Source organism: Gadus macrocephalus, chromosome 7 (assembly GCF_031168955.1).
Source record: "Gadus macrocephalus chromosome 7, ASM3116895v1".
NCBI classification, from domain to species: Eukaryota; Metazoa; Chordata; class Actinopteri; order Gadiformes; family Gadidae; genus Gadus; species Gadus macrocephalus.
In genome coordinates this window covers 23,291,770-23,303,384 of record NC_082388.1, presented here as the reverse complement: position 1 = coordinate 23,303,384, position 11,615 = coordinate 23,291,770, and the positions used below count along the sequence as shown (strand labels likewise).

General features: G+C 46.6%; 2 protein-coding genes across 8 annotated transcripts; both read left to right on the top strand.

Annotated features, from left to right (window-relative positions):
• Positions 1-149: 149 nt before the first annotated feature.
• On the top strand, positions 150-2,753 carry pigw (phosphatidylinositol glycan anchor biosynthesis, class W). Of its 2 annotated transcripts, none has more exons than XM_060056046.1 (2): positions 150-527; positions 910-2,753. In XM_060056046.1, the coding sequence occupies exon 2, from the start codon at positions 913-915 to the stop codon at positions 2,407-2,409; it is 1,497 nt and encodes a 498-aa protein (XP_059912029.1). In that variant the 5' UTR covers positions 150-527; positions 910-912; the 3' UTR covers positions 2,410-2,753. The 2 variants fall into 2 exon arrangements, with proteins under 2 accessions (XP_059912029.1, XP_059912028.1); XM_060056045.1 differs by having other exon boundaries at positions 150-553.
• A 363-nt stretch (positions 2,754-3,116) lies between these two features.
• On the top strand, positions 3,117-11,399 carry ggnbp2 (gametogenetin binding protein 2). 6 transcript variants are annotated; one of them, XM_060056040.1, is made up of 14 exons: positions 3,117-3,275; positions 3,999-4,120; positions 4,863-4,943; positions 5,328-5,581; positions 5,802-5,900; positions 6,422-6,535; positions 6,954-7,163; positions 7,592-7,766; positions 7,950-8,126; positions 8,374-8,551; positions 9,209-9,331; positions 9,463-9,629; positions 9,980-10,165; positions 10,666-11,399. In XM_060056040.1, exons 2-14 carry the CDS (start codon positions 4,028-4,030, stop codon positions 10,849-10,851), a joined length of 2,043 nt encoding a protein of 680 aa, XP_059912023.1. In that variant the 5' UTR covers positions 3,117-3,275; positions 3,999-4,027; the 3' UTR covers positions 10,852-11,399. The 6 variants fall into 6 exon arrangements, with proteins under 6 accessions (XP_059912023.1, XP_059912021.1, XP_059912020.1 ...); XM_060056038.1 differs by having other exon boundaries at positions 9,460-9,629; XM_060056037.1 differs by having other exon boundaries at positions 9,209-9,343.
• Positions 11,400-11,615: the final 216 nt, after the last annotated feature.

Here is an 11,615-nt window from a genome sequence, read left to right as displayed (position 1 = left end):
CTTGGAGACGTATTCATACCACGCCCATATTACAGGGTCCAGAGACCGATTCCGCCCTCTTAGTGACGTCACTCAAAATTGTACAACTTAAAAAGAGTAGTTTAGTAAAACTCCCAATTTTGAGCAATACGACCTAATACTTAAAACATTTAATACAACATTAAAAGCGAGCTAATGATCTTCGATTGCCTCATTGCTTATGTGTTTGTAGGTACGCCAAAATATTTTAATATGGGGAAGATCTTTATTTGTTTCCACTTCACAAACTGCATATTACTTAATAGAGTATCTTAGTTTTAGTAAAGGGGGATAATTTACAGTACCTGAGGTTTTGAATAAATGTATGTACGTCATCGACTTCATGTACTACATGAATGGAAGCTCTCGCGAGTCCGTGATCAAGTGAACGCATGTCCACAACAGATTCAACAAACCCGGAAATGTGTTCCACAACATTGTCCAAGAGATATCAACTTTAGCGTCGCTGTGATATAGTGCTTCCAAAGACGATACCTTCAATAAACCGGGTCGGTTTTCCATAAAATAACATATCGTAAGTACTAGCACAACCGTAATATATCGGCCTCGTTTATAATGTGTAATAGGCTACTCCTTCGCCCATGCTCAGTAGTATCATGGGCCAGTAGGGACTACGACAGCACTTTGGTAAATTATGAGATGTCGATTAGTGTGTATCAATTTAAGATGAAATTGTAACGCCTCCGTTTGGGATTTGGGGAAAGCTTTCATTGTGTCCAAGGCAAGCACCATAGTTCTCAGATCTTTAATGGAATGCATGTTGCAAATTGGATTGGTATAAACATCACTAGAACTGTGCCATAATATATTACAGATACCCCTGAATACAGAGAATCGGTGCATCATGTATTCAATCATTAATCGTTTCAGGCAATGTCTCAACGGGAACTGAAGGAGGCGTTTATCAGCAACCTCAACGGGACCAGTCTGGGAGAAGTGGCATTGGGCTCATTCCTTACCCCGTTGTGCTTTATCAACAGAGGACTCGTCTGGATTTTGTATTATCAGGCAAAAGGAACTGTCCCTTTGCCGTTTCCATGGATTTCTCACTTTGTACTAGACTTTTGCATGATTGTAGCTCCACTTGTACTGTCATGCACCATGTTAAGTGACATTCTGCACTTGGTCATCCTGGCTTTGGCCTTGGTGTCAGGGGCTTTCCAGTGGTATGTCTACCACGCCAAGGGCAATCCTGCTGCCGTGCATCCACAAACCGTCACCAGCAAGAACTTCCTCAAGAGCCACGTTCAGTCCGGCCGGGTTCCCATGGTTACTGTCTTTAGGGTTCTTGTGAACATTAAAACTGCTATAAGCATTTTAGCCGTGGATTTTAATGTGTTCCCAAGGAGATATGCTAAAACTGAATTGTACGGTACAGGGGTCATGGACTTTGGCGTAGGGGCATACGTCTTTGCGAATGCCCTTGTTTCTCCAGAGGCCCGGGGTAGGACCATAGTTGGATCAAAGATGAATCACATCGCCAAGCAGTTGATGACTGTTTGGCCCCTCCTAGTCCTCGGTTTGATAAGACTAGCCAGTGTCAAAATGACCGGATATCATGAGCATGTGACAGAGTATGGGGTTCATTGGAATTTCTTCTTCACCCTAGCCATAGTTCGAGTCGTGGCGTCCTTGCTCTTGGCTCTCTTTCCAGTTGGTCACTCTTGGATCTTTGCCGTCCTGCTGAGTGGTCTCTACCAGTCGGCTCTCGAGACAACAGGTCTGAAATCCTTTCTGCTCCACAACAATGACAGGACCGTCGACTTTGTGCACGCCAACAAAGAGGGCCTGTTTTCCGTCCCGGGCTACATCGCGATATACATGGCGGGAGTTCAAGTCGGCCTCTATCTCATGAAGCCAAGGACCTTGGTGAGGGACTATTTCAGAGTGATTTTTAACTTCCTGTGGGGAAGTGGTGTGCTGTATGCCGGTTTGTTCCTCTGCCAGGCGACCGTTGAGCCAGTGTCCCGGCGGTTGGCAAACTTGTCTTTCTGCCTCTGGATTGTGGCTCAGTGTACGTTCTTCCTTGCGTGCCTGGCCTTGGGCGATATGGCATTACTAATGCTTCAGAGGAAATCACACTGCTACCTGGTGCCGTCGGCATGGAACCCACACGAAAAGGACAAAGATTCAGTCGCAGAGGGAAAGAGGAGGAGTATGGATAGGTTTTGTCTCTATCAGGCGATAAACCGGAATCAGTTGTTGTTTTTCTTGATCGCAAATGTAACGACCGGCTTGACTAACATTTTGGTGGACACGTTTAGCACCAGTGATTATGTCTCGGTGTCTGTCTTGCTGGCCTATATGTTTATTAACTGTGGTGCTGTACATATTCTACATTTGTTTAAAATAACTGTAAAATTCTGGTGATTTTCCTTTGGTAACTTATTCTCCACTTTGATGAACCAAAATATGTGGCTGGGGCTGCAATACTATATATGTTATTATACATGTTTTTTTGCAAATGGTTTAACAAAGCGTGTGCGTGTGCGTGTGTGTGTGAGAGAGATATCAAGGGACAAATGTAGCATATTCATTAAAGCTACACTTACAAGCTATTGTAACTGGATTTGCACTGGATAATCAGTTTTCATTTTGTAAATTCGTATTTTTTAAATGTTGGTTAGCCTTTATAGCATGATGTACTTGGATATCTATTGGGATTATGCATTGTGTTGAATGAACAGTAAATAAAGTCTTTATTTAAAATGAAATGATATTTGACTATAACTATATAGGCTACTATGCTCACTGAAAAATGTCAATCTTTCCAGTGGTAATGGGAAATGTCATTACAAAAACCTTTAAATTGTGAATAAGATTCACTTCAATCACTGTATTCTGCACTAACACATAAACACATCATTAGATAATTGTATCAATTTTATTTCATAATTTTTCAGATTATTATAAACCACAATTAATGCATTACAAATAGCAAATATTCAACCGATTTGTCTCGGTTTTGCTCATAAATCATTACATTGGTTTATTTCTACTTCTGCGTGTGAGAGTTCTACACAGTATGACACGAACATCACATTCCCACAGGCTCCCCCTAGCGCCCATCCGGATTCCTATCGTTAACTTTCCTATCATAACGTGACAACTTCTACGTGCCTCGACGTGACGTGCGGAGGGCAAAGGTTAAACAGTGATGAAGATTCCTCCACCGTAACCACCCGAACGAACTTGTTTATTTTTGTTTAGAAAAAAAAAGGAATCTTCGAAGCCGGGTAAGTGAGATATTAATAATCACTATCGATACACACAGATACCAATTCTTTGGGTATTGATTTTGATTAAGAAAAATATGTTTTTCTGTGATCGTATATAGACCGAGTAAGGTGAGGTGCTAGCCATTCACCGGCCAATCAGCTCTATTTAACTTTATATCATCTCGTATCTGTCACATAAGTTGGATGTTTAATTGTCGCTAATGAACCAGACAGAGGGCGATGCTTGGTTAACTTTGTTATCCGACGGGGCTCACAGTGGAAGAACTGTCAACGTCAGAAAGTGGTTGGGAAATAAATCCTGACGGTAATTTTTTTGTAAGTTAAGGAATCGGTTATTAGTTGATAAGGCTAATATCGGCTTGATCCCTGTGAAGTGTAGTATGGTTAACGCGTTTCTTTATAAATATGGTCACGTCTCAGCCTAATAGTGTTTTTAAGATTGTGTTTCCCTAGCTTGGATGCTAGCAGGCTAAATGGGTCAAGGCAAACTTGTATCTAGCGCCGCGAGTCGCGACTGTGTCAATGATCGAGTGAACATTAAAGTTGAATGAATGTCGTGCACGGGGAATATGCGCCCTGTCACGCAAACCGTCATGTCTCTCTTTTTAGTTCAATCACACTTCGGAGCCCATGTGAACAGGCACTGTGTAGCTCACTTAAATTGACCTGTGTGTAATTAGCATTAGCTTGACGTGGTGGTTCCCTGTGTGAAACATACAGGCTGTGCTGTACTTGAAGAGCTACAAAACATGGCGCGTCTAGTGGCGATTTGCCGGGAAGGCGAGGAAGACTTCCCGTTTCTTGCAAGACAGATTCCCCTGTACATTGACGAACCTCTCACGGTAAGATGTGCCTTTTATTTGTGTGTCTGATATGCACGTCAACTCGAGCCAGCCACGATTCGTGCGATGATTAGCTCCGGGAACTAGGCCCACATTGGTGGGGGTATTAGCATTCCAATTGGATTTTCCCAGTGTAGGGATGACCAATAGAAGGGATTAAATTATGGTGTACCACAGCTAACACAATCCTCTCAGTATGACTAATATTTAGACAAGTATGAACTGCAGGGTTGGGCATTTATAACAATTGGTACACCTTGAATCAAGTTGATATTTGCAGAGAGACTATCGTTCAGTATTGAGAGATAGTCATCTGTCTCGTATCTCAGTGTAATTTCATTAAACCAACCAATACTGTTCCTTCTATGAAAATGTCAACATCTCTCCTAGTACCACACAATTGTAGCACAAATAACTTGGTGTTGTCTGTGGTTTAGCAGAAGCAATGCCAGAGAGGCATCTCAATTTTCTTTCCTAATTATTCATTTTTGTCATACCCATGTGGTTGGAAAGCTTTTCACAGAAATTCTAGTGATTTATGTGCTGTCATAGTTCTTCAGTATACCAAATGAAGTGTTTTTTTTATAGTCTTTTTCACTATAATCATGCTATCATTTATGCAGGTAGCATTGGTTGGAGGCTCATTCTAATCTCAAGCCTCTCTATAAACAGGATTTTATGAAAGGGGACCTTTAGGGAAATGGCTAGATAACAAACAAGAAGTTCATGTTTTATTTGGCAGATGGTGATGGAATTTCCTGAGGATGTCATGGACCTTGACAGCCAGTACATTAATACTACCCGATGGATACAGTTTGCAGAGGTGAGTTCATAAACCGGTTCTTAAGAGGTTGAACGGAAAACCGCGGCATGACGGGGCCATGGACCCTGTGTAATCATGACGCGTATACCGTAGACGTTCGAACCACTGCAGAGGTCTTTGTGATGAATCCAGCTGCAGGTGACTTGGTATTCGTACAACAGAAACAATACTGTGATGACAGATTGGCCTTCTTATTATCCTACCAGTCAATAGGAATTCATTTCTTAACGAAGTAGTTGGTCCACCGGCATGTATCCATGCTTAATGTCTGCAGTCTACCTAAAAGACACAAACTCCCTCCATCTTTTCCACCCTTTTTTCCACGAAGTGCCAAACGACGTGAGACAGGTAGTACACAGTGTGACTGTGTGTCTTGTGTTCCAGTACCACTCCAAGTTGAAGCAGCAGGACCTGCACACGGCCATGATGGTGACGTCCAGGGAGGTGTTCAGCACCCTGGCCCAGCTGGTGCCTTGCGTGGGCTGCCGTCGCAGCGTGGAGCGCCTCTTCTCCCAGCTGGTGGAGTCCGGGAACCCGGCCCTGGAGCCCCTCACTGTGAAGACCCCCGCCATGCTCTCCGTCACCAAGGCCTGCCTGGCCGACGCCAAGAAGCTCTTCACACTTTTCTACGTCCACGGGTGAGGGTTTCTGGAATTGTAATTCCCAGGCTGGCGGGGGTGTGTTGTCGGTGCCATTTCTTTAAATGGTTTTGATATGGCGGGTATTGGAATCTCTATTACAACTCTTCATCTTTTTTGTTGATGTCAGTTGTAGATCAAGCCCTAACCTTACTTGGGGATTGCTACTTACCGGAGTCCGTATGTCAGTTCTGATTTTCTGTTTTTTCTTTTTCGATAGGTCAAAGTTGAACGACATGATCGACGCCATTCCCAAGAGCAAAAAGAACAAACGATGTCAGTTGCACTCCTTAGACACCCACAAGCCCAAACCGTTGGGGTGAGTACAGTCATCTCCCTCTCTTACTCTCTTTCTCCCTCTCTCCTTTTCAGTTCAACTTCAGTTTCTGCTCTCGTCCGTACGCTGTTGATGGGTATCTTGTGCAGAGGCACAGGGCATTTCGATTCCCACATTGCCTGACCTCTAGCGCAGCCAAAGTGTGCCCTGCTGTGTCTGGAATTGTGTTCTGTGGTGTTCAATGAAGGGGCGACGCCGACAGAGATAGCGATAGGTTTAGGGACAGACAAGGGTGGAGCCATCTCAGGTGACCGCTGTAGGATTCGTTTTTCCTTTGGACTGCTTCAGATCCCCGGCAGGTAGGCAGCAAAGGTCTCCAATACAGATTCAGCTTCCTCCAGAGTCCTTTAACTAACTATGACAACATTAGTTCGGACAGTGTTGTGATTGAGCTGGAATGGTCGAAGCACCAACGTATATTAGTGGGACAAGAACATGGGGGGGGGGGGGGTTTCCAAAGCTTTTTAAAGGCGGCGTGGTAAACGCTGTCTCTTCCCTCGCAGGGGGAGCTGGATGGACGTGTGGGAGCGGATGTCTCAGGGGTGCAGGGACGAGGTGGTCCTCATCGACAGTGCCTGCCTTCTAGAGACACTGGAGACGTATCTACGCAAACATAGGTAATGTACTACCGCCACACCTTTTCTCATCCACGCTGCTTCGCATCAGGGTTTGTTTGGACCTGCGCTCTAGCAAGCTGCTGTCGGGGGGCTGGCTTCCTTTAGTGCAAGGCTGCCAAAGAACTGTGATGGTTAAGATATTGTAGAAATGTCTACTGAATGATTGATCAGATCAGATACTCTAATTGTGGTTGCCATGCCTCATGATAACTCCGTTCTCCCATTCTCTTCAGTATGATGGGATGTGCAGACATGTGTTTGATCATTGGTGATTTGGATACGATGTGTATGTGATGTTGGTGAATTGGATACTATGCATAAAGGTGAATATTGTATTAGTCAATTCTATGTATAAAGGCGTGTATTGTTTTCTTAGTGAATTGGATCGCATGTGTGAAACGGTGTCCTGCGTCCCTAGGTTCTGCACCGACTGTAAGAACAAGGTGCTCCGGGCGTACAACATCCTGGCGGGGGAGCTGGACTGCACCAAGGAGAAGGGCTACTGCGCCGCCCTGTACGAGGGCCTGTGCTGCTGCCCCCACGAGCGCCACATCCACGTCTGCTGCGAGACCGACTTCATCGCCCACCTGCTGGGCCGCGCCGAGCCCGAGTTCTCGGGCGGTTACGAGTAAGGGGAACGTCCGTGTAAAGGTCCCACCACGTGCCCACCACGTGTGTGTGTGTGTGTGTGTGTGTGTGTGCGTGTGTGTGCGCGTCAACAGACACATCGGCCCCTTACGACATCCCCAAGTGGGCGTGTCCACCTAGATGCGTGCTGGATGGATCAGTCTACCGGCCGACCCCGGTGGTCTGTAGCAAACGTTGCTCTCCTATCCGTCACACATCTAGGTGGACACGCCCACTTGTGATGTCACAAGGGGCAGATTTTTAAAACGGCTTGTGACGGCTAATCACACTCACACCTGGTGGCACGTCGCGGGACCTTTTTGTTTAGAAGCCGCGGTTCCGCCCTGGCGAGATCCTCTTTGAATAGATTCTCGTTTCTATAGAGCGCTCACACGCACGCTGGCTTTGTTTTTTTATTCTTTTGGCTAGACGGAGAGAGAGGCACGCCAAGACCATGGACGTGGCCCAGGAGGAGGTGCTCACCTGCCTGGGGATCCACCTCTACGAGCGCCTCCACCGGATCTGGCAGAAGCTCCGGGCCGAGGAGCAGACCTGGCAGATGCTCTTCTACCTGGGGGTGGACGCCCTGCGGAGGAATTTTGAGGTGCTTGAAATTCCCTTCCGTCTCTCTTGGCGGGAAATGGCTGGCCACATTTAGTTTTATTTCTTTCCAGAATGCGGTGGGGTTGAACGGATTAGTATTGTCTCCTCGCTCGGTCGCTCTTGCTCTCTCTCCGTCTCTCTTACGCTCTCTGACTTGACTCTCGCCGTCTCTTTTCTCCTCCAGATGGCCGTGGAGAAGATGCAAGGCATCAGCCGGCTGGAGCAGTTTGTGGAAGAGCTCTCCGAGGAGGAGAGAGCCAAGGAGCTGAAGCAGGAGAAGAAGAGGCAGAAGCGCAAGAACCGACGCAAGAACAAGTGTGGCTTCGACGTGCCCGAGGACAAGGAGAAGAGTCTGGACGAGGTACGTCCATGCCGGGACCACTTCGACATCCACGTACCCCACACATGTGCTCTTCTTCTCCTAGGCTGTCACATATTCAAAGAGGACATTCAAAGCATTCATCATAGTCAGGGTAGTGGTTAGGGAGTATTACTTCCAGCAATGAGGTTCTGGGTTTGATCCCCAGTGTCTCTGGCCTAGGCCTTGTTGGGCGAGATGCTGAACCCGCGCCAAACCTTTTTTGTTTTTGTCCTCCGAACTGGCTTAGTGCTCGCTGGAGTCTGTGGACGTCAGCTGCAAGGCGTGTGGTAGCCCGGATGAGGAAGAGGAGGAGGAGGACGACGATGAGGAAGAGACGGTTGCCGCGGAGGTCATCGTCGGCAGCGGGAGCGACGCGTGCACCTGTCCGGAGAGCAGAACCCTGGACTCGCCTCAAACCAACAAAGGTACAGAGCTGAGGGGGCAGTGCTGAGGTCTCATTTAGGCTTTAAATAATAACAGCTGGGAGTGCAGGTGAAGATGAGGCGAGGTGAGGTGAGATTCAATGAAGTCTTAACGGGAGATTGAAGCGACTTAGAAAAGCCGGCCCCGATCTTGACGTACCATCCTTCATCTGTCCCTTTTGTCGGCCCGGTGGGGTTGTTTTTAAATGGTAAATGGACAGCATTTATATAGCGCTTTTATCCAAAGCGATTTACAATATTGCCTAACCATCGCCCATTCATGCACACATTCATGCACACATTCACACACCGACGGCGGTGTCAGCCATGCAAGGCTACAGCCAGCTCATCGGGAGAAGCTCGGGTTAGGTGCCTCTCTCAGGGACACCTCGATACTCGAGCCGGTCATTGAACTAGCAACCTTGCGGCAACCAGCCAACCGAGCTCTCCTGAGCTACTGCCGCCCGTTTAAGTCCTCTCCCGTACACCACTCAAACAGACAAAGCCCTCTTGTGAGGCCGACGCGGGTGCACTAGTTAGCCTTTTTCAAGTTCAACCAGTACGACGACAAATTGTCACAATGGCCCTTTCTCAACGCGTGTGAGGTGAACCCTGGCGGTGGCATTGAGGTCTCGGTGGTGTGTTCCCGGTGTCCCGCAGGCCTGTCTCCCCACAGCAATGCCAGCGACTGCGGCTACTCCTCCAGCATGGAGGGCAGCGAGACGGGGTCCCGGGGGGGCTCGGACGTGGCCTGCACAGAGGTCTTCAACCACGACGACGCAGGTCAGCGCAGGGGTCAGAGTTCACGCGTGCCCTAAATAACACAAAGTCCCCATTTTTTTCCTTTTCTTTTGACGATTCTTGAAACTAGTCAATGTAAATCTAACGGGTGTGCTTGACTCCCTGTGAAGGAGACTTCCCAAATGGCCTCGACAACCACCACCTGTGTTCCGAAGCCAAGGAGGTGGAGGAGGAGGAAGCGGCGGACAGCTGTGTGGAGTGCTGGGCGAACGTGGAAGACAACACCAAGTGCAAGAATAAAAAGAAAAAGCGAAAGGGCAAGAGTCTATGCAACGATCAGGTGAGGAGATGGAAGTCCAACGTTGACCAGGCTTGGCCTGTTTCCCCCACTAGGGGTCACCAACGTTTCATAGTAAAAGTGAAACCTTGTTTTACCACGTTGTGTTACATAGTATGTAATGTGTTAAATTCCTATATCTTTAATTTGTATGTGAGTGATAAGGTGGTACAGTGTGAATATCGAGAACCAGTTGACCACCACTGACTCAAATGAAAAAGAATTTAGTGTGTGTGTGTGTGTGTGTGTGTGTGTGTGTGTGTGTGTGTGTGTGTGTGTGTGTGTGTGTGTGTGTGTGTGTGTGTGTGTGTGTGTGTGTGTGTACGTATACTTAAATATCAATCTATTTACAGGGACAAAAAGCCAAAGATTGTTCCGCGGACGAAAACACAGCGGGAAAAGGTGGCGTGACCACGTCCCAGAATTGCCAAACCAAAGAAACACGCCCCCCCGCGCCGGGGGGCGGTTTTGCCAGTATTGCACTTCCGGCCCTGTGCGGCCAACCAGACAACGGCACAAAAAGCCTCGTGGAACTCCTGGTGAGTGTCGCAAGCAACATGGGAAACACCGTCGGCTTGTACACGACACGTGTTCATCGTGTCGCTTGGGTATCCCTTCTTCACTTATATCGTTGTCTTATGAACCAGAATTAACTCTGGTAGGGGTTGAGGGGTTCAACTGCCTCCCCAGTGTCCTTTGCTTAAATGTACATTTAGTGCATTTAGCAGACGATAAAATAAGTACATTTTTCATAAGAAGTGAAACCATATACATCGCTGTCGGTACAGTAAGGACGTTCATAGAAACGAATGCCAAGCACTAACAATCGCTAGGATAAACCATTCCCTGAATACAACAATGAATGTACTATAACTAAATACAACATACAATACGCTTCTGATTTAAAGTGTCAAGCAACTGACATGCATAATACATGTGGTTCCATCGAACCAGCTTCGGCTGAACGTTTCTTCATTAATTAATTAATTAATTAAATGTACTGTACATTTAAACTGGGTTTCGCGCCCCTTCGAAACAGGGCGACGCCGACCGCTGCTCGGACGAAGACAACTGCCTGACGCCGGAGGAGATCCGGGCCTTTGTGGAGAGCAATAAGTCCTTCTACAGCCAGCGGGACCGCTACCGCCAACACCTGAGGGACACCTTCACCAACTACTGCCGCGCCACCCAGCGCCGCAAACCCCTCCGCGCGGAGAGCGGCTAGCGGCTAGCCCGCCACTAGCATCTCAAAGTAGCAGCACTTATGAAAACCTTACAACGGGGGCAAAGGGTGGGTGGTGTGACCACTGAACCACCTTTTCACGATGGGGGGGAGATGACGACCAGACTTTGGTCTGGTTCACCGATTATTATTTTTTTCTTAGGTTAAATTAATGTTTCTTCTTCAGTTCTGGCCTTCATCTTCATGAATGTGATTTTCACAGTTTCTTCCTCCTTGTCTTGTTGTTCCATCTCGTTATTCTTGACCAAATCTAGCCGTATGTTATTGGTTTCATGCACGTTGGCGCTAAGGAGAGCAGTAGATATTGGTTGGAGCTTGTAACTGTGACACTAGGAATAGTTCTGTTTATTATCGTTTGTTTCACTTCTGTGACACTTCAGTGTAGTGGCAAAGGTTGTACTGATGAATGTGTACAGAAATTCTAAATATAGATTTTACAGATAATGAACATCCATTTCTAATAACAATTTGGGTGTAATGTCCATAGTGCAATGTTGAAAAATGTAATAAAGGATATTTATTAATATGCATTTCGATGTTTTCCTTTCCCTTTCAAATTGTCTTAAAGACAGAAAATGCTGATATATACTACTGTCAACACAGTCAAAATGTTTGAAATAATTGAGTTAGTGACTTAGCGATTTGATTGCCAATAGTAGCCTACTAGCGAAATGCTAGTCTGGAAATCCGACTGATAAATGTGACCACTACTCGTACAAGTGTCGGATTATCCTCGATAAAACATC

Coding starts and splice junctions, on each gene's coding strand:
- pigw (XM_060056046.1), top strand. CDS start 913: ATGTCTCAACGGGAACTGAAGGAGGCGTTTATCAGCAACCTCAACGGG.
- ggnbp2 (XM_060056035.1), top strand. CDS start 4,028: ATGGCGCGTCTAGTGGCGATTTGCCGGGAAGGCGAGGAAGACTTCCCG. Junction 4,944..5,327: donor GATGGATACAGTTTGCAGAG/GTGAGTTCATAA, acceptor CTTGTGTTCCAG/TACCACTCCAAGTTGAAGCA. Junction 10,166..10,665: donor AAAGCCTCGTGGAACTCCTG/GTGAGTGTCGCA, acceptor CCTTCGAAACAG/GGCGACGCCGACCGCTGCTC.